At 35.5% G+C, this 22086-nt stretch overlaps 1 protein-coding gene across 2 annotated transcripts in view; it reads right to left on the bottom strand.

Annotated features, from left to right (window-relative positions):
- Positions 1-22086, bottom strand: part of Brd7-9 (Bromodomain containing 7/9) — a 220850-nt gene that overhangs the window by 6604 nt on the left and 192160 nt on the right. For both annotated transcript variants that reach the window (XM_089098433.1, XM_089098434.1), the window contains exon 9: positions 14854-14965. In XM_089098433.1, coding sequence (XP_088954559.1) covers positions 14854-14965 — 112 coding nt within the window. The remainder of the gene's footprint in view (positions 1-14853; positions 14966-22086) is intronic.

The raw sequence follows: 22086 nt of genomic DNA, 5'->3' as shown, positions 1-22086 counted from the left end.
TCATTGTTTGTCGTTATGTGTGTAAAACCGAGCAGGGATACGTGATTCGAGAAGATCCTTTTGCAGTTGTCGATGCCTTTCAAACCCTGTCAAGACTCGCTGGAGATGAGGAAAGTGACGACGGTAGAAGCATCGAAGAGAAGCTAGACGGCAAGAGCCTCGGGAAGCTGCTGTTGAGTGAGGTCAGGAAGTCAAATCTGGATTTGTCAAAGTGCGTTGGTCAAGGATACGACAAAGCTGCTAGCATGGCAAGCTTGACAAATGGTGCTGCTGCTGAAGTTAAACGCCAGTGTGAACTGGCAGATTACTTCCACTGTGTGAGCCATGCCACAAATCTCTCATGTTCAAAGATAGTTTCAGTTCCCATTCTGCGCAATGCCCAAGACGTTGTTCGAGACACAATTTCTCACTTCAGCTCAAGTGCCAAGAGAACAAGACTTCTAAAAAGCATCTTATCGCGGACAAAGCTAAAACAGAGACACTCGTCAGTCTTTGTACCACGAGATTTGTAGAGAGACACGAAGCAATCAGCAGGTTTTGGGACTCCCTTCCGTCGATCGTTTCTGCTCTGCAGGAGATGGAAGGATGGCACGATCGAGAGGCAAGTAGCAGAGCTTATGCATTACGATCCTGCATTGAAAAATCAGATACACTCGTAGGACTGGTTTGCCTGAATTCGTTTTCGTCAATCATGAAACCTTTGGCCGAGTCACTACAACAGAAGGATGGTGACCTCGTGAGAGCCTTGTCCCTCATTAGCAGCGTGAAGGCAATGCTGGAAGATATGCGATCACATGCCGAAACCAAATTCAGACTGCTTTACGAAGATCTTCTGAAAATGGCCGAAAAGATTGATGCTACCATCAAGGTAACGCAGCCACGCATGGCTTCACGTTCTACATACCGGGCAGGGGTACCCAAGATGGATCCAGAAAGTCATTATAGGATGGCGGCATTTATTCCAGCCCTGGACGCCATGCTGCTTGATTTTACGGAGCGGTTTAGCTGCCATTTTACGAATGCTGCAAAACTTTCAGCTTTGATCCCGGCTGTGGTTAATGGCAAACGCTGGGAGGACGTTCAGCCAGGGTACGAAAAGTACAAGGAGCTGCTCGTGGGTACGGAGATAGACGTTAAAACCGAGTTCGAGATTTGGAACAAGTATTGGTCTAAGGAAACCGTGCAAAAACCGAAAACAGCTATTTCAGCGCTGAACAGTTGTCAGGAAAATGTATTTCCCAACATCTTCGCATTGTTGACAATTCTCGCGACGCTTCCTGTGTCAACCTGTGAAGCAGAACGAATGTTTTCAAAGGTTGACAGGACATGTTCATCAATACGAAGCACGATGACTGAAGAGAGGTTGGAGGCTCTACTACTCATGCAGACTTACAGAGACGAACTGCGAAAACAGACGATGCTATCGATATGTTCGCTCTCAGAAAAGCTCGCCGATTGAGTTTAGTTGTGTAGTGTGGTACTGTTTTTATTTTCTTTTGCTACGTTTTACCTTTATGAGCATATTTGGCAGTTTTCATATAAATAAAGAGCTATCAAATTAGTCCTGTATAATCAGTTTTTGGCGCCCTGTGTCCGGCGCCCCCCCCCCCCAAGATTTTCCTCTAGATCCGTCGGTGTTAAAGCAACAAGGACAAAAAAAAAAACAACATAATTTTTGCCCCCTTGACCCATCTCAGTTCTATTCATACCTAAAAACTACGATTTTCTAAGACTTCCTTTCAGTTATTTCAAAATCAAGAAGTATATATGGCAATGTCAAATTTCCATCAGTGTTGCCACCTTGAACCGCAAAAACTAATTAGTAAAACTAATTAGTTGAACTTACCAACACTTTCCGTTCATAAAAAAATTAAACATTAACCCTTCTTTGCAAGGACAACTGTACCTTCAAATGAAAGCTGTGTTATCTTAAGGTCTTTGGTGGCATATGTTTTTAGCTTAATTTTTGTTCAGATTTTTCAACCACAATTTCTTCTTTTTAATTTTACACCAGCTACTACAAAAAATTAAATAACTGCATTTGGAGGCAATTTTCATTGAAAACTTCATTTAAATAAAATAAAACATTAACAAATCCCTCTTCCCTTACAGCTTTTGCCCTCTTTGAAAAATTTCTAAACACGACTGAGATAAGAATCAATATGACTGAACCAACGGACCGAGAACCGAACCAAGAACTGAAACAAGAACCAAAGGACTGAGAAGAGAACCAAAAAAAAGCATTGATCGTTTTGATAAGAAACATTTTGATCGTTTGATAAGTTTAAAAAAATGAAGCTTAGAAGCATCTAATGGAAATATTTGTTTTTATGGACAATGAGAAAGGGAAACTTAGAAGAATTAGATTTTTGGGATTTAACATGGCAATTAGGGATTAAAATCACTATCGCCACTTATAGTGTAGCGTCTGACGACTTCATTAAAAAGTAGAAAATTTCAAAGAAAATTCGATAAATGATACAATATTACGAAAAAATGCAAACGTAACCTAACGTTAACGCAACGTAAACGTAACGTTATTCCTTCTACGTAAGGAATAATTACTCAAGATTTTTCGTTTGAGAGTTATTTCAAGCTAAAATCGAGTTTGAAAAAAGTAGCCTAGGAAAATTTTGGCTGGTTAAGTAAGCTAGTTGCCTTTAAGCTGGTAGGCCAGTAGGTGACATAACTGCTTTAATATAGTTATTATAACAATATAATAGCTAATTGTTAAACATAACCTCATTTTAATACTTCCTTTGAAAAGTCTATCCCTTACCGCACTTCATTGAAGCGATCCAACATTCGTAATGTCACCTCTAAAGACCCTTTACATGCATGAATGCCAAAGGCATTCTTAGTATTACGGATACAATATCTGTTTAACATTCTTTTTCTCCACGTCTCTTGGTCAATATTGTCCCTGTTAGCCTTTTGGTCAGTTGAACATCCTCTCATAATTCCCCAAAGTTTCATCTTGAAACGGTAAGCCGTTCAAAAATATTACCGATACGCCCTTTTGATAATCTGTATGCACGTAGTATGTTTTGATTTAATTCAACTTTCCTCTCAACATTTCCTCAGATGTTCACTTCAATACCCTCAGCCTTGGTAGTACTCGCTACAGAAGCAGTAGTTTTAGTGGTAATTGTAGTAGTAGTGTGCAAATATTGTGTTTTCGGTCAATTGATCATCTCCCTTATCATTTACTGAAAGTTCCAAATATACTCAGTCATGCTTGAGTCAGGTCCTTTTTACAACCCATATACATATAACGTGTTTTGATTTAGTTCAGTACTCCCTCAACATTCTCTGAAAGGCTCACCTGGAAGCCCTTAGTCTTTTTCGAAAGTAAAGGTCAAACATGCCCAGCTTTTTCAATAACATATATTATGTGCAAACACGGACGAACTACCTAACTTACAGCCCTTGTCCTGAGAGCTCGGGGGGTTGACACCCCCAAAGACATGATTGCAGAGCCTTTTAACTATGCTTAAAAAAATGACTGTCTCAAATTTTGAAAGGATGTGTTTGGGAAAATGATGTGCTTGGAGGGGGGTGGGTTGTTACTCTCTAATCACTTTTGACTATTAAAAAGGGAACTAAAACTTTCAATTTCCGATCGAATGAGCTCCTTTCGAAGTTTCTACGACAATTCTTTTAATACGAAGTGCCTTGGTCAGAACCCCCCCCCCCCGAAAAACAATAAGTAAATCAATCGAAATAAAATAAATAATACATTATGCCCACTTCGCTCTTTACTTAGGCATCCCTATTGTGCTGCCTATGGTAAAATCACATTTCTTAAGGCCTATCGAAGTTTTTTATTTGGTTGCTCAAATAAAATTCCTAAAAGTATGCTTGGACTATGAATCCTAATAACGGTTGCTTTCAACAACTAAGGGCATTCCATAGAACACCTTTTCAATGCCCTGCATTTTCAATCAAATATTCAAACCTAAATATCCACCACATATTTAATAAATATTTGATGATAACCTTAATCAAACCTAAGCACGTATGTGTAAGTTATGCAAGTTGCTCAGTGTTTACGTATAGGTTTAATTGCTGAGAAAAGGGGGGATATATTTGATCCGGGGTCTAAACAAAAGCTTACAGAATTAAGGCGAAACTTTCAGAAAATATTGAACGGGCGATCAAAAGGGCGTATCAGAAACATCTAAAGAACGGCTGAAGGTACAAAGTTAAAACTTTCAGGGCATATTGAAAAATGTTTGGAGGACATCCAGCTCCCCCTCCCCCTTTTTGGATACCCTTCTTCAATAATCTTTGTCCTGGGCAAGACAGCTATTTCGCTGCCAATGATATAATAAACAATCAGACATCAAAAACCGTTTTAGAACAGGGCGCTGGTTGGTTTCCCAATCATTTATTTATTTATTTTTTCCCAGGGGCACTTCATATGGAAGGGGCGAACGTATAAAATTCGGAGGGGGCGCATTCGATTGCAAATTAAGTCTTGGTGTCCTATTGAAGAGTCAAAGTGATTGGTGAGCAACAACCCACTACCCACACCGTTTTTGCCCCAAACGTATCCATTCAAAATTTTGAGATAGCCACTTCGTTTAAAATAGTCCAAAGGTGAAATAACCATGCCTCCAGGTTCGACACAACCCCCCCCTTCCACCCTCCAGGGCAAAAGTAATTATGCTTTTTACAGCTATGCAAATTGCCCATGGTTAAGATATAAGGTTTTTATGGGAAGGGTGGTGGTATAAACTTTGGGGGAAATACGTTGAATTCTCGTGGCTCTTTACTATAGGCAACGCTAAAGCATTGCCTCTGACTTAAACAGGTAAGTAGAACTATTTCCCTTCTAATAAACATCTGCAATTATCCCGGCGCTATTATCCATGGAGGGGGGATTTTTCACAGTGGGGGGGGACGCCTAGACCGTGTTTAATGAGCGCAGAGGTGTCTTGTCTGTTTATTGGGGGTTTTAGGGGTTGCTAAGTCTAAAATAATTTACTGATCACTTCGCAAAAATGCGGCTTGATCAATTTCAGAATCAAAATCACTTATTACCAAAAAAAAAACAACCATAGTCACAACCGAGGCCAAATTAATTTTGTTACAAATAAAACAAGGAGCAGTAATAATTTACAACAATAAGGATAGCCTAAGCTTAATCTCAAAACGCCTCAACGTTTTGTTGGATATAATTTTTTTTTTTTTTTTTAATAATTCAATGTCAATAGTTTAAATCTATTATCTATTAGGGGCAGGGGCTTAGGTAAAGCATAGAGGAAGTTCCTTCAAAATGTGTCAACTAAAATTTTTCTGTATATTCAGAAGTGAGAATTTTTTCCCCTAAAATGTTTGCTTCTCAATAGCCCCAATTGTAGTATTGGGTATATGGGTAGTATACCCCCAATAGGGGTATTGCTAATACCCATATTTTTTATACTGTTTCAACAACTGGCTTGTGATATTTCCTTAATCTACAATGTAGGCTATTACTTTGATAAATATGCTTCCTTTAAAAATGGTTATGCACTACTTCTTTACTTGCTCTTTATTTCCCCAACAAGTCATTGTCTAGATATTTACATAGCACTAGTTGCAACCTCAACTCTGTTCGAAAAAATAAATGTTTTGGTGTTCGACTTTATTCGTTTATATACGATTTTGTTTTTACATCATAAACACAATTTAGCGACGTCAGCACTAAAGGGTGTAGCTCAGCGGTAGAGCGCTCACTAAGTGGTTGTGAGAGGTTTGCGGTTCGACTCCGCTCGTCCCCCCTTATTTTCATTATTGTTCCAAATCTTAAATGTCTCTGACTGAAACTTTACTTTTCTACAGTAATATAAAGTTTAAAACCAATGAAAAATAAAGTGATACAGCATATTTTCTTAAAAACGTTGTCAAGAAAAAAGTTTTCCCGAGAAAAGTAAAGACCTAGGTTCAAACTTAAAACGAGGAAAAACAAATTTATATCGTATTTCAAACTTAAAACAAACAAAATTGCCATGAGAGGCAACGCATCCTATGCCTTCTAAAGACTAGCAAATAACTTGCACTTTTCGGGGAACAGTCCTTATTTCGAGCTGAATGTTTATATTTCTCACAATATTAAAAAAATAAAATAAAAGAAAGCCATCATTTAAGTTTACTGACAGAAAAAAAAACAAGTAGAAGTCTTAATAATTTTTGATTTTTTAAGATTAAAAAGGAAAAAATTAAATTGCATTTTGTTGTCAGTAAAGTGCAAATTATGTTCTGATCTTGAGAAGCCATGGGGGTTGTTAGCCCTGCTCATGTTAATTTTTGCTTGTTTTGAGTTTCACCTGGTTGTTTATTGTAAATTCTGTTCGTTTTGGGTTTCATTTATTTATTGATGGTGATTTGTGGTGGCTTTCTGTTGGAAGATTACTTGACTTTATTTTTGCTGATTTTTATGGATTTTTGCAAAATTTATTACGAGATAAAAGCAAACGTTTCTGCGTAAGGAATGATTGTTTAATCAGAATTTTTCGTTTTAAAGAATTATTTCAAGCAAATAACAAAGTAACAAAATTACTCCACAAAGTAACCTAGAAAAATTTTGGCTGGTTAAGTAGGCTAGTTGCGTTTAAACTGGCAGGCAATTTGGTGACACAACTCTGCTTTCTTAGGATTCCCTGCTTTCTTAACCAGCCCTAGTGTCTAAAATGCCAAATGAGACAATCATACAGCAATTCAACGTCACATAAAACGGAAAAGCTTTAGATGGTGTTAGTGATTCTTTTTCAACACTAGCGCCAGTTTCCACTCTTATAAGCTTACCACACCCTTTGGATCTCAATACGAAAACTTTAGAAGTTAGAATGTGTAGCTAGATAATATGATATCTAAGAGCATGTGATAAATAAATGCTCCTCCACTGACAAGAACCAGTCACCGAAGAAAGCGAAAGAACGCGCTCCATAGAACCTATGAACGTGACAGACGAGCCCTCCAGGCGAGTCTCGTCCCGAAGTAGGTGGACACCTACGCAGCTGCCCACTTGAGGGAAGATTTGAGGCTACTCACTGACCCCCTATGTGCCTCTGGTGGCACTGGGGGAACTAAGATCTAAGGAACAACTAAGCTAAATAATATAATAGTAGATTGTTAAAAAAAATCTCATTTTAATACTTTCTTTGAAAAGTCTGCCCCTTATTGCACTTTACTGAAGCAATTCAACATTCGTAATGTCACCTCTAAAGATCCTTTACATACACAAATGCCAAACGTATCCTTAGTATTACACATACAATTATCTGTTTAAATTTGTTAGGCTCCACATGACTTGGCCTACTGTCCCTCTTAGTAACAAAAATAAAATATCTTTGAAAAGACTACAGTATGAAAAGACATCAAATATGCAGTTTTTTTTGTAAAAAGTGATTCCATTTAAAAATTTTTTGTTTTTTAATTAAAAAAAGCACTAAAACTCTTAATTTCCATTCGAATGAGCCCTCTCGCGACATTCTAGGGCCAATGGATCAATACGATCACCCCTGGAGAAAAGAAAGAAAAAAACAACAACAAACAAACAAAAAAAACACGCATCTGTGATCTTTCTTCTGGCAAAAAATTAAAAAATCACATTTTTGCAGATAGGAGCTTGAAACCTCTACGATAAGGTTCTCTGATACGCTGAATCTGATGATGTGATTTTCATTAAGAGTCTAGGACTTTTAGGGGGTGTTTCCCTAAAATACTCTTATAACTTTAATAAATCAAATAATATTAACATTTTGATTACTAAATATCAGTATATTTATATTAAACTGACAATGCACATTCATTTGTATTTTTTTCAGTTAAGTGCAAATCATGTTCTGGCCTCGGGAAGGCATAGGGGTTTTGAGCCCTACTCATGTTAATTTCTGCTCGTTTTGAGTTTGACTCTCTTATTTATTGTAATTTCTGTTCGTTTTGGGTTTCATTTATTTATCGATGCTGATTTGTGGTAGTTTCACGCTTGGTGGATTATTTTATTTTTGCTCATTTTTGGTTTAAAGGAGTTTTTTACTTTTCTTTGAAAAAATTATGTTGTGGAAAAAGTTTTTTTAATCAATTTCTGTTCGTTTTATGTTGGCATAGTCTTTTCAGGGAAACAGAAATAATACTTCTTTTCGTTTTTTTAAGACTTTATAGTTTGGCCTGCTATTTGTATGCTGGAGACAAATTTTCAGCAATTTATAACAACATACACCCTTTTAAAATTCTGTACACAAATAGTAATAATAAAAATAATAGTTTTATTTCAACCCTTCATGCAAATACAATGTAAATGCTCGAAGGAGTTATAAAAAAAAAAAAAAAAAAAAAAAAAAAAAAAAAAAACAAACATTACCCACATCGATCTTTACTATAATTAAATAAAAAAAACAAGTTTTTTTTAACTGAAAGTAAGGAACGACGTTAAAACTTAAAACGAACAGAAATTATTCCGTATATGAAAGGGGCTGTCCCCTCCTCAACGCCTCGCTCTTTACACTAGTTTTTCATTGTTTTAAGAAAAATAGAGTTGTGAGAAAGTCAAACTTTAGCGTAAAGAGCGAGGCGTTGAGGACGGGACAACCACTTTCATATACGGTATAATTTCTGTTCGTTTTAAGTTTTAACGTTGTTCCTCACTTTCAGTTAAAAAAACTTTTTTTTTTTTATTTAATTTTTGAACGTTTTTGAATTAATTAAGGTTTTTATTTTTGCTAACCGTATATGAATAATTAAAAAAAAAATTGCATATGAATTTTAATTTTATTTGGTTAAATGACTTTCTCAAAACCTGTTTAATTTTATTTACGAAAGTTTCTATTAGTAATAAGTATACGTAACTTACAAATTAACTTACGTAACGAACCTCTATATTCTTATATTTTTAATGAGTATATTAGAGGTTTCACCCCCTAGTTCAAAACCTTGCTCTTTAAGCTAAAGTTCAAATTTTATTCAATTTTTTTTAAAATTACTCCTTAATCACAAATGCCGTTAATTAGAATAAAGAGCTCTTATGAAAGTACTAAATAATCTTTGGCTTAAAGAGCGAGGTATTGACTAGGGGATGAACCCAATCATATACGTAATGTTTTCTGTCGGTTTAATTTTTTATGTTGCTCCTTACTTTCAGTTAAAAAACTTGTTTTTTTTTATATATAATTTCTTATCTTTATTTAAATAATGCTGGGAAATCCGGCACCCCCTACATAGCAACGTCCCTTCTCCCATGAAAACTTCTTTCATGATACGGTCCTCCAACATAACCCCTGACCTACCCCCCCCCACTACCAGAACAAAATTACCCCCTGAAAACGTCTGCATACTTCCCAATAACCAATACTATATGTTAGCATTGGGTAAAGTTCATAACTTTCAGCCCTCCCCCAGGGGACGTCGGGGGATTAAGTCATCATAAAAGACAGAGTTATCATATTTTCGACCATGCTGAGCAAAATGGCTATCTCAAAATTTTTATCAGGGGGCTTTGGGAAAAAAATGAGCGTGGGAGGGGGCCAAATTGACCTCAAATGTTTCGGTCGTTTAAAAGGAGCACTAGAACTTTTAATTTCCGTTCGAACGAGCCCTCCCACGATATTTTAGGACTACTGGGTCGATACGATCACCCCTGGGGAAAAAAAAAACAAAAAAAACAAACAAATAAACACGCATCCGTGATCTTTCTTCTGGCAAAAAATGCAAAATTCCACATTTCCGTAGATGGGAGCTTGAAACCTCCGCAGTAGAGTTCTCTGATACGCTGAATATGATGGTGTGATTTTTATTAATGTTCTATAACTTTTAGGGGGTCTTTCCCTCTTTTTTGGAAAATCGTGCAAATTTTCTCTTGTGCGTAAATTTTGCTGGGTAGAAATACACTTGGTGAAACGCCTACATTTGAAATAAGCATTAAAATCTAATTCTTTTTATGTATATATTGGTATCAAAATTTCGTTTTCTACAGTTTCGGTTACCATTGAGCCGGGTCGCTCCTTACTTACAGTTCGTTACCACGAGTTGTCATCCTCAAAGACCTAATTTCCAGAACTTTCAACTACGTTGAAAAAAATAGCTATCTCAAAATTTTGATTGGTTGTGTTTGGGCAAATGGTGGGCGTGAGGGGGGGGGGGGGTTTAGTTGCCCTCCAATCACTTCCGAATATTAAAAATGACACTAGCCCTTTAATTTCCAGTCGAATGAGCCTGTTTTGAAGTTTCTACGACAACACTTTCTATAAAAACCTTATATGCCCCAGGATATAGCTTACAACCCTTGCCTCGAGGGCTTTGAGGGGGTGGTCATCCTCAAAGACATAATTTCCGGACCTTTCAACTACGTTGAACAAAATAGTTATCTAAAAACTTTTATTGGATTTGTTTGGGGAAAAGGTGGGCGTGAGAAGGGGGTTACTTGCCCTCCAATCACTTTCGACTATTAAAAAGGGCACTAGCTGTTTCAATTTCCAATCGAATGATTCCTTTTTGAATTTTCTACGACAACACTTTCTATAAAAACAAACCTTATACGCCCCCAGGGCATAACTTATAACTTATAGTTTTTGGGGAAATGTTCAGTGTGAGAGGGGTGTTAGTTATCTTCCAATCACTTCCGACTATTAAAAAGGGCATGCCCTTCTAATTTCCAATCGACTGAGCCCTTTTTGAAGTTTCTACAACATCCCTATCTATAAAAACCTTTAAATTCCCCAGGGTATAATTTACAACCCTTGCCCCAAGGGCTCTGAGGGGGTTATCATCCTCAAAGACCTAATTTCTAAAACTTTTAACCACGTTGAACAAAATGGCTATCTAAAAATTTTGATTGGAGGTGTTTGGGGAAAAGGTGGGCGTGAGAGGGGAGTTAGTTGCCTTCAAATCACTTTCGACTATTAATAAGGGCCCTTTGCATTTCCAATCGAATGAGCCCTTTTTCAAGTTTCTACCACAAAGGTTTCAATAAAAACCTTATATGCCCCCAGGACACAACTTACAACCCTTACCCTGAGGGCTGTGCGGGGAGTGTCATCCTCAAAGATATAATTTCCGGACCTTTCAACTACTTTGAACAAAATGGCTATCTCAAAATTTTGATTGGGTGTGTTTGGATAAATGGTGGGCGTGGAAGGGGTGTTAGTTGCCTTCCAGTCACTTTCGACTATTAAAAAGGGCACTAGCAATTTCAATTTCCAATCAAATGAGCCCTTTTTGAAGTTTCTGCGACAACGCCTTCTATAAAAACCTTATATACCCCCAGGGAATAACTTACAACCCTTTCCCTGAGGGCTGTGGGGGGAGGGGGGGGGGGTTTGTCATCCTCAAAGACCTAATTTCCAGAACTTTCCACTACGTTGAACAAAATGACTATCTCCAAATTTTGATTCGATGTGTTTGGGGAAAAGGTGGGCATGAGAGGGGGGTTAGTTGCCCTCCAATCACTTTCGACAATTAAAAAGGGCACTTTCCCTTTGAATTTCCAATCGAATGAGCCTCTTTTTAAGTTTCTACGACAACACTTTCTATAAAAACCTTATATGCCCCAAGGGGATAACTTACAACCTTTGCCCTGAGGGTTGTGGGGGAGTGCCCTCATCAGAAACATAATTTCTAACTGGAAATCAACTACACTGAACAAAATGGCCATCTCAAATTTTTGATTGGATGTGTTTGGGGAAAGGGTGGGCGTGGAAGGGGTGTTAATTGACTTCCAATCACTTTCGATTTTTAAAAAGGGCACAAGCCACTCCAATTTCCAATCGATTCAGCCCTTTTCGAAGTTTCTACGACAACGCCTTCGATACGAAGTGCCCTGGTCTAAAGGAGGAAAAAAACAATACATTGTGCCAACACGTTCTTTACTTGATTTGACAAAGTTGAAGTTTTTGTTCTAAGTAGGCATATCTCATATCAGCTGTATTTACACGATAGATAAAAGTTGCATCCAAGGGGGGGGGGAGGTGTACCGGATTTGACCCCCCCCCCCCAAGAAAAAAAAACTCCGAAAGACGCAACAAGATCATATATAAAACAATTTTTGAGGCTTTTCCTTTTTTTGTACCCCCCAAACAAAAATACCGGATACGAATCCATTAGAATAGCGTTATTGTTACTCTAGTATTCTTAAAATCACTCTTTACTAATTATCCTTGATATGGCGAAAGGTACAGTTCATATCCTATGTATTATCTGGCACCAAAAATTATACAGTTTCCCGCATCTCTCCAATTTCTCTGTGTCTCCATAATAATTGCAAACTGTATAATACATTGTATAAAATCAGTTGCCGTAGTATGGTGGCTTAGAGACTCCCTTTCGGAGTTCAAGGATGTGACTTCAAGCCCCTCTACGATAACGTAGGGCATCTGATAATTTGATAATTACTGTATTTTGAAAAACAACCTGAACGAAACCCCTCAAAAATGGCAACGGATTGAAATTAGAAGTGCGCCATTGGAACTGTCATTGTTGAAAACTATATAGAGAATATTACACCCGCCCATCTTCTTTCTCTTTGTTTTTCCTGCTAGTGAGGCATTGGATCATCATAGAGAGCTGTTGAAAGGCTCATTTGAAAGCTAATTTTTAGATCTAATCGCTTTTTTTTTTATAAATTTCGACTTGGCAACGCTATCATAAAGTGCCATTTGGCGCCCAAATAATGCATTTTAGATGTCATTTCTCGAATAGATAGGCTAGGGAAAATAAAAAGGGTACTATTGTAATCACTATAGTCGAACGCCTTCATAACTTGATAACGCCATCATAAAGTGTCATTTGGCACCCAAATAATGCATTTTAGGTACAATTTCTCGAATGAAAAGGCTGGGAAAATAAAAAGAGTATTATTGGAATCACTATGGTTGAAAACCTCAAACCTGATGTCTTCAATTCCCTCTCAGACATTCCCCCTCCAATCCCCATAGGGAGTTTTATAAATCGTCTACTGACCAACAGAGCTAGCAGGCTATTGCAAAATCATAGTTATTTAAGGTCTTGTTTAAAAGTACCAATAAAACTTTCAATCTCAAATATCATTGACTTACAAATCAAATTGTCTTATTACGTCATTACTATAATACATGGTTGCAGCTACCACTGCAACGACGATAAAAATGGCGAAATTTCTTGTCGTATTCAGAGATTCAAATGCCCTGTTGACAACTTGTGTGTAAATAGTCTGTTTTAATGGACTTCGTTCTATATATGTAATAATTTACATGAACTACGAACTACGTTAATTTATGAACTCCGTTACTTACATGAACTACGAACTACGTTAATTTATGAACTCCGTTACTTACATGAACTACGTTGTCATCACTTTTACCCAAGATGTCCTTTAAAATACTAAATTTATGACGTCACTCATCATCTTGTATACGAAGATACAGTTTTTGTCAAAAACGTGATTTTATTTTAAATATATTTTATTAACACAATTTTATTATTTTATACGTTTTATTATATACAATTTTATTTTATACGTTTATACCTTATAAATAATATTAATACGTTTTATTAATTACAAATTGCAATATATATTCTTTGAGGCCAACCTGACACGTATACACGATAATTGTAGATGGTAAAAAGCTTACCTATGCTATGGATGTCAGGTGTCAGGTCTCAGGTTCAAATTCTTGAAGCTGATGATGACAGTCACAGGTCCTGTTTTAATTATCGTTTGAAGAAAAATCAAGACCTGATATCCATAGCTTAGGTAAGCTTATTACCATCTACCATTATCAAATCGCAATATATGTAGCAATTTACTTTAAAATGAGCTCTTAAAAAGCTTTCTACGATGTTCCAGTGCACCACTGGCTGTGGAGAAAAAAAAATTCTTCCCATGCAAAAAAGAGATTTTCCTTGCTATTGAAGCCAAGGGACTTTAAGTTTCCTGCATATGGTTTTCAGCAAAAGGCGATTCTAATGGTGTACCATTTTTTCAATTCGACGCCATTTTTAAGGGTTTCAGGCTATTTTTTTTATTACTATGAGCCGTGTTTGTCGTTTACTCAATTGCAGCTACCTCTACAACCATGACATATTTTGATGGGATTGATTAAACTTATTCCACTAGTGGCACTGACTTCATCTAGGACCAACACTTAATTTAAAAAAAGGAAAAAAAGAGCCAAAATAATTTGTTTCTAGAAAACACGACATTTAAAGACAACTATTAATATTTCCCTAAACAATCGTACCTTTGGAGACTGTCAAAGGAAATTTTCTTTTGAAAAATAAATCATTTCATTTTGAAAAATACCTCATTTTATGAAAACTTTCATATATTCATGAAAAGTTTTAGTTCAATTTAGCTTTAATTGAAACACAGCTAACTTATACATAAAAGACTTCCTGTGTTGAAATTAAACCAGGCCTAAGAAAGCTATGTCATTCAAAAAAAAAAATCTTATCTTCATGTTCCACAATTCAACTAATGTTCCATTAACCCATTAAAGGTGTGTTTTCGTGATTCAGTAGTGTAGAATAATGTGTTTTGAGGAGAGTGGGGGGGGGGGATTCGACAGGCAAAACCAAAACCATTTCTAATCTCTCCAAAGGGCAGTGACCTTTGATGAACTGGGACAAACTATGTCCTTTTTATATGTTTTTAAAATTCACAGTTTTAGTATTAACATATGTGAACAAACAAGTGAATCCTGAGAAGATGTAAGTCCTGGGAATACAGATTGAGAACAAATTTGTCATAGCTGTTTAATTTTCATGTGAATTATTGATTGTTTCTTATAGAAAACGCTATTTCAACGTCCCCAGAGTACTTAGTGGTCCTATTTATAACGATCAAATGGATACTATGGAGGCAAATATTTCAAAAGAAGAAAGGAAAAGTCAACATACCAATTGATTCAAGGAAACTAGTGTCAATTCCTAAATTAGAAAGACTCTTCAAGGAGGCAATGTCAACATCCATTGGACTTTCGTCTTTGGGTATGTTTCTTGTCCCTTGAGCCTATAATAAAGAAGAAATAAACATTCAGAATATACAATATAGTATTATAAAGTACTTCAATTATTTGAAGTACTTCTTTATCATACAATCGAAGTACTTGGGTTTGACTTAAGTATAGCTTTCATCAAGTATTTAATATATGAGTAAAGAAAAAGAAACTACAGGTTGATAAAATAAAAAGAAAAAAAATGGGGAATAATTGGTAATAAAAAATGGAAATAAAAACAATGTAATTATAGGAATAGAATTACACAAGAATAAAAAAAAATCATAAGAATAAAAAGGAAGGTAAAGTTATAGTTGAGGGGCTTCTTACTATCTTCAAGAGTAATTAATTTAAATAAATTAAATATTCAGGAGTGAATCCAGGACCAATGTATGTCCCGATAAGGTGTTTTCAAGTCACTATCTCTACTCTCCCCTTATTTCTGGTGCTTTGGCTCTGGTGACAGGTCTATAATTTTGACAAAAAATATTTTACATTAATTTGGGGTTTTCAGTCACTTTTTCATTGGCACACGTTGTTAAAAAAGCAATTTCTATTATTTCAGCAGGATTATAAACCATTTCAAGCCTTTTTTCCTAAACTTAAGAAATGGGTTTACAAAGCTATAAGTCGGGACTGAGCAAAATTTTGAGGCTCAAAACTTTTCTTGCGCCTTATTTGAGCAGTGATAACGAAAGGTTAGCCCCCTTTGGAGGAGGAAGGCAGGGAGGTAAACACTTCAGAACACATTCCTAGGGGATCATTGAGGCCCCGCATCCATTCCTGAAAGTTTCATTTACGTAAATCAACTACTTCAAAAAATAGACAAAAGCTCATCATCTAGAATTTTACCAAAGAAAAATAAGGGAAAGTGGCGATCCAAGATAGAGTACCAATAGACCTAGTGCTTAGAGAACCAGAACTTAAGTACCAATTGATTTCCAAGTACTTTTTTAAAACAAATTGTATATCATATTTCATTTTTTAAAAGGGGATTTAAGAAGATATTACTTGGGTTGTCGAAATACAAAAATTAAGCCAACATAGTATCCAATTTCAAGTACATCCAACGATGCATCTGCTTGAAAGTCTTATTTAATTTGTTTTTTAAAAGAACTGTTCTGTGTAATTTTCTAAGGTAAAATTACTAATTATAATTTCTAATTTTCTTTTTTGACAAGAGTCTTTTGTCAAATTTTAGTGTGTACACATTTTAATATATTCTAATTTCACCTGACAAATTCAGGCCAAATTCATCTGACCTTCTCGTAATAATAAAGAATTTCATAAATAAAAAACTGGTTGTTGCATTGGAATTTCAAAAACCTACATATTATTAATAAGTTACCTAATAAGTAATGATTAATATGTGATTTGTGTTTATTTGTTTTGTTTTTTAATTGTATTTTTTCTTTTTCTTTGTCCCGTGTGTTTTGTTTGCCGTTTTTCAGAACTGTTTTTTCTTCTTTAAAGTAGGTTTTTTTCCGTTGAGAATGGCTCCCGGACGTGGAACCGAAATATTCCGATTTTTTTTTTATTAAATAATGTTTTGCTGTTGTTTTTTTTTTCATTTTTTGTTCCACTAATTTATTCAAATTAAACCCGTTTTTCTCTTAATTTTTTGTAAATTGGAAAATTAAATGGCATTATTAATTAGATCAATTAGGAAACAAGCTATAGCCTTATATAACGCAAGCACCGAAGAGAAAAATCCACCGAAGTAACGAACGAAAATATTAATGGATTTTTTTCAAACTTTCCTGCATTAAAAGGCCTTTAACCAGATTTATTTTAACTAACTTTAGCAGTATTAGCATAAGTCCGGCGAAAGATATTAATATATAAGGATTATTCCATTTTGTTAGAAACTCATATCAGAAGAAATTATGCATTTTATCGGACCTAGGTCCAACCAACTATTTTATTTATCATTATTTTTTATCTTATTTTACTTATTATTTTATTTACCAGAACTTTTCAATTATTTTATTTATCGTACAGAATATCATTATCTTACCTGAAAGCGAATTATGAAAAATTTTGTAATTTTGACAAATTACTATATAGGTTTTTGAGATGCGAGATTGCTGGTTTTTTCTTTCTTTTTTCGTACATTTTAGTTAGTTAAAGTAACACTGGGTTTATAAAAAAAAAAAAAAAAAATATACATCATCGATTCCCTGAAGCATGCTTGTGCGGGAGAAAACCCTCCCAATAAAAAAAAAAAAAAAAAAAAGAAGCATAAATAGAGCTCAACTTACAGGACCCGAAAACCAACGAACCTCCAAACAACACCCAACAAAATTATAATAATTATAATCATATTCAGCTGCAGCTAAACCCTCCTCAAAAACATAACTAACTGGCACAGAATAGTCCATCCAAAATATACACATCAAAACAATGGTTCTTTAGCAACTTACGAAATTCCTGCAAACCTCCAACATTCCTCAAATCCCCTGGCAAACTCTCCCAAACTAACGGAACAACATGGCGAATTGAAAACCTAGACCTAGACGTTACCATAGCTGGTCTTCGCACCAACTGAGAAGATCGTGCCAAATGATCGTGAATAGTAGACCGTGAATATGACGTGAATATAACGTGAATATGACGTGAATACGTGAATATAAATGACGTGAATATAAGACTAAACATTCCTGAAAAACCTGATGGTAACTCCGAAGCTAAACATTTAAACATAAACAAAGCATTATAGAATACGCATATTCCTGCCAACGGTAGAATTTTATACTTTCGGTGAAGATGCCTCTCCGATACAAATAGGTCAATTTGATTACCATACAAAAATCTAATTTCCATATTCTGCGTTACACAGAGCGGATGGAGGTGAGTTACAAATGTTTTCGACCAAACCATACAATAGTAAATGAGATATGGGTTAACCATAGAAAAATACAACATTCTCAGAATTTCACACGGAAAAAGATACCTAAGTTTACGGATAATACCAATATTACGAGACAATTTGCTGTCAACAGATGCAATATGGTCTTTAAAACTAAGGCTTTCATCAATTGTAACACCTAGGTATCTAGTACTAGCAGATCTTACAATAGTATGGTGCCAGTAATTCTACCATAAATCAACAAATTCGACTTATTATGATTCAGTTTCAATTTATTTACTCGCATCCACTTTTCAATCGAAGAAATACCTTGATTCAATATAGTCATCAGCTCATTTTAAGTAAAAGATAATTTCTTAAACCACATTGGCCTGACATCAAATAAAGAAAGAAAAACGATAAAAAATGGGGTTTTTATAGGCAAAATTAATATACTGAAAAAACAAAGCGAATTTTTCGAGAGGAAACACGCCTCTCTTCTTCAGCGCGAAACGAAACGATGTATCAATAAAAGCCAAAAATTAAAAGAATTAAAACCAAATACCTAACAACCATAAAAGCGAGTTATTCGCCAATATCCGCGATTTGCACAAAATCCAAAAAATATGATCTGCCATCGACGGATACTAGCGAACAACTGAACAAAAAAAAAGGAATCAATTCATTCACTCGAAAAACAAAACGAACCAGCAATTAAATAAGTTGGAAAACTATGTCATTTGATTTCGGATTTTAATTAAGGCATTTCTTGCAGACACCCTTTGAGACCTAAGGGGTTGTTCACGTGTTTGATTAGATGACTGAGAAAGTGGTTCAACGTTTATTTCAGGGATTACTAAAGTATCGGCTTCTCTTTTGAGAAAACCGAAATATGACTCGTTTATTCTTAAATCACCGGAATCTCTGTTTAAAGCTAGACCTAAATGTTGGTATTTATAAATTTCAACAGCTTCTCTGTAGTGCTGCTTGATTAAACAAAATAGTATGGTCTGGTTTTTCAAAAATGTGCTCTGCAAGGGCAGAGTCAAAATTTTCTGGTTTTTTCCGCTTTTTAAGTGTATTATTAATTGAACTAGAATGCTGAGTTAATCTATCTGTTAGTCGCTGATTAGTTCTTCCAATATACCAAAGACCACACGAAAAAGGAATTCTGTAGACACCGGAGTTTTCACCTACCGGGATAGGGTCTTTACCTTGATAAATTTGGGACCTGATAGTTTTACTGGGTCTATAATAAGTGTAAATGTTATTTTTCCTTAGATTTTTTGAAATGTGTTCTGAAATCCCTTTAATGTATGGGAGACCAAGATAAACTGAATTTTCCCTTTGATTTGTGTTTTCTGTGGAACTATCTGATAATCTTTTAATGCGTTTTGCAATTACAGAATTTATTAAACTAATTGGATAACCATTCCCAAATAAAATATCTCTAAGGTGGTTGAGTTCTAAATCCAAGAAACGTGTTGAACAAACTTTCAATGCTCTATCAACTAGAGAAGTGACAACTCCTCTTTTCACAGCAGGATAATGATTGGAGTAATAACTTAAGTAACGTTCATTATGTGTGGTTTTTATATATACACTAAACTCGAAACATGAATCATTTCGGTGCACCAAAACATCTAATAAAGGAAGACACCTCTCTATCTCTGATTCCTGAGTAAATTTCAGTTTTGGATCCAAGGAGTTGAGCAAGTGAAGAAAAGAACCCAGAGACTCGTCACCATGCTCCCATAAATAAAAAATGTCATCTTTAAAACGAACCCAAAACTCAGGCTTACACGAACTTTGCAAAATAGCCCTTTCTTCAAGGTCTTCCATGAAAATATCAGCCTGTATTGGAGAAAGGGGGCACCCATGGAGAGCCCATATTTTTGTCTATAAAAAATGCCTCGAGAATGGAAGTAAAAAGAAGTTCTATTACAAAGGGCTGTAAGCGAAAGAAGTGTCCGATTCGAAAGAGCAGAATTTTCTGATATGGATGGGTTAGAATTAAGTTTTCGCTCCAAAAACAGTTCGGCCTTTTGAGGATCACTACCGGTTAAATCAGGATATTTTCAGGCTTGAGCGGGAAATATTATGTACGCTTTCTTATGCTGATTTTCATCAAATTAAGGCTATTGCTGAAAATTCTTTTCAGCATGATTTTAGGATTTCTAAACAAAGACTTTCTGAGAAATTACACCGTTTAAAGTTGGAAAAACTCTCTATTATTCCACCTTTTGTCCCAAATACGTTTCCTGGTCCTGCTGTGATAAATCTCAGCTCCACGCCCCTTACAACAGAGTAAAATCAGGTTCTATCGAAAGGATTGAAATTTTCGATAACCCCTTTGTAAATACCTTATAGTGAAATTATCGCGAACACATAGGGTGCTTTTCATGACTCTCGTGCGGAGATTGGAGAGATTGCTGAGGTTAGAGCACAATTTGTTGAAACTTTGTTGGATTCGCCTTCTGTTAATAATCGAAATATAAAAAATTTTAGTAAAAATGAACACTTGGTCTTACACGCATTTAATAAAGATCTTTCTAGAATTATTATGAAAGCATATAAAGTCAAAACAGTTGTTGAAGCAGATTCGGATGATCCCGACAAAAAAAATCAGGTACAGTTTAAAGGTGTCTAACACATATGATCTAATATATACTGACCCTACCTAAAATATTGTATAGGATATCCTTAAAGATTTGTCTTATCTAAAACGACAAGGTGAAATTAAACTTCAGTTTTAAGAAATATTTTACCCAAACGGATGTACGTCCCCTCGCTTTAATGGTCTTCCTAAAGTTCATAAGCCCGGTAATCCACTTCGACCCATTGTTTCTTCTTTTAATTCTCCTACAGCAAAAATAGGGAAATTCTTATCAGTTATATTTCGCCCACTAATTCAGGCTCAAAAATTCTATATTAAAAATTCCGCTGATTTTGTTTCCAAGGTAAAGCAAGTTTCGATTAAACCAAATACAAGAATTGGCAGTTTTGATGCAGATTCAATCTATACCAATTGTGATCCTCAAAAGGCCGAACTGTTTTGAGCAAAAACTTAATTATAACCCATCTATATCAGAAAAATCTACTCTTTCGAATCAGACACTTCTTTCGCTTACAGCCCTTTGTAACAGAACTTCTTTTTACTTTCATTATAGAGGCATTTTTTATAGACAGAAATATGGGCTCTCCATGGGTGCCCCCCCTTCCTCCAATACAGGCTGATATTTTCATGGAAGACCTTGAAGAAAGGGCTATTTTGCAAAGTTCTTGTAAACCTGAATTTTGGGTTCGTTTTAAAGATGACATTTTTTATTTATGGGAGCATGGTGACAAGTCTCTGGGTTCTTTTCTTCGCTTGGTCAACTCCGTGGATCCAAAACTGAAATTTACTCATGAATCAGGGATACAGAGGCGTCTTCCTTTTTTAGATGTTCTGGTGCACCGAAATGATTCGTGATTCGAGTTTAGTGTATATAGAAAACCCACACATAATTACCGTTACTTAAGTTATTCCTCCAATCATTCTCCTGCTGTGAAAAGAGGAGTTGTCACTTCTCTAGTTGATAGAGCTTTGAAAGTCTGTTCAACACGTTTCTTGGATTTATAACTCAACCACCTTAGAGATATTTTATTTGGGAATGGTTATCCAATTAGTTTAATAAATTCTGTAATTGCAAAACGCATTAAAAGATTATCAGATAGTTCCACAGAAAACACAAATCAAAGGGAAAATTCAGTTTATCTTGGTCTCCCATATATTAAAGGGATTTCAGACCACATTTCAAAAAATCTAAGGAAAAATAACATTTACACTTATTATAGACCCAGAAAAACTATCAGGTCCCAAATTTATCAAGGAAAAGACCCTATCCCGGTAGGTGAAAACTCCGGTGTCTACAGAATTCCTTGTTCGTGTGGTCTTTGGTATATTGGAAGAACTAATCAGCGACTAACAGATAGATTAACTCAGCATTCTAGTTCAATTAATAATACACTTAAAAAGCGGAAAAAACCAGAAAATTTTGACTCTGCCCTTGCAGAGCATATTTTTGAAAAACCAGACCATACTCTTTTGTTTAATCAAGCTAGTCTTATTTCGAATGATAAAGGTATTGTCCAGCACTACAGAGAAGCTGTTGAAATTTATAAATACCAACATTTAGGTCTAGCTTTAAACAGAGATTCCGGTGATTTAAGAATAAACGAGTCATATTTCGGTTTTCTCAAAAGAGAAGCCGATACTTTAGTAATCCCTGAAATAAACGTTGAACC

This window comes from Artemia sp. Qi Xiang Cuo, chromosome 12, assembly GCF_049724085.1.
Source record: "Artemia sp. Qi Xiang Cuo chromosome 12, ASM4972408v1, whole genome shotgun sequence".
NCBI classification, from domain to species: domain Eukaryota; kingdom Metazoa; phylum Arthropoda; class Branchiopoda; order Anostraca; family Artemiidae; genus Artemia; species Artemia sp. Qi Xiang Cuo.
This window is presented reverse-complemented; position numbering and strand designations above follow the sequence as displayed.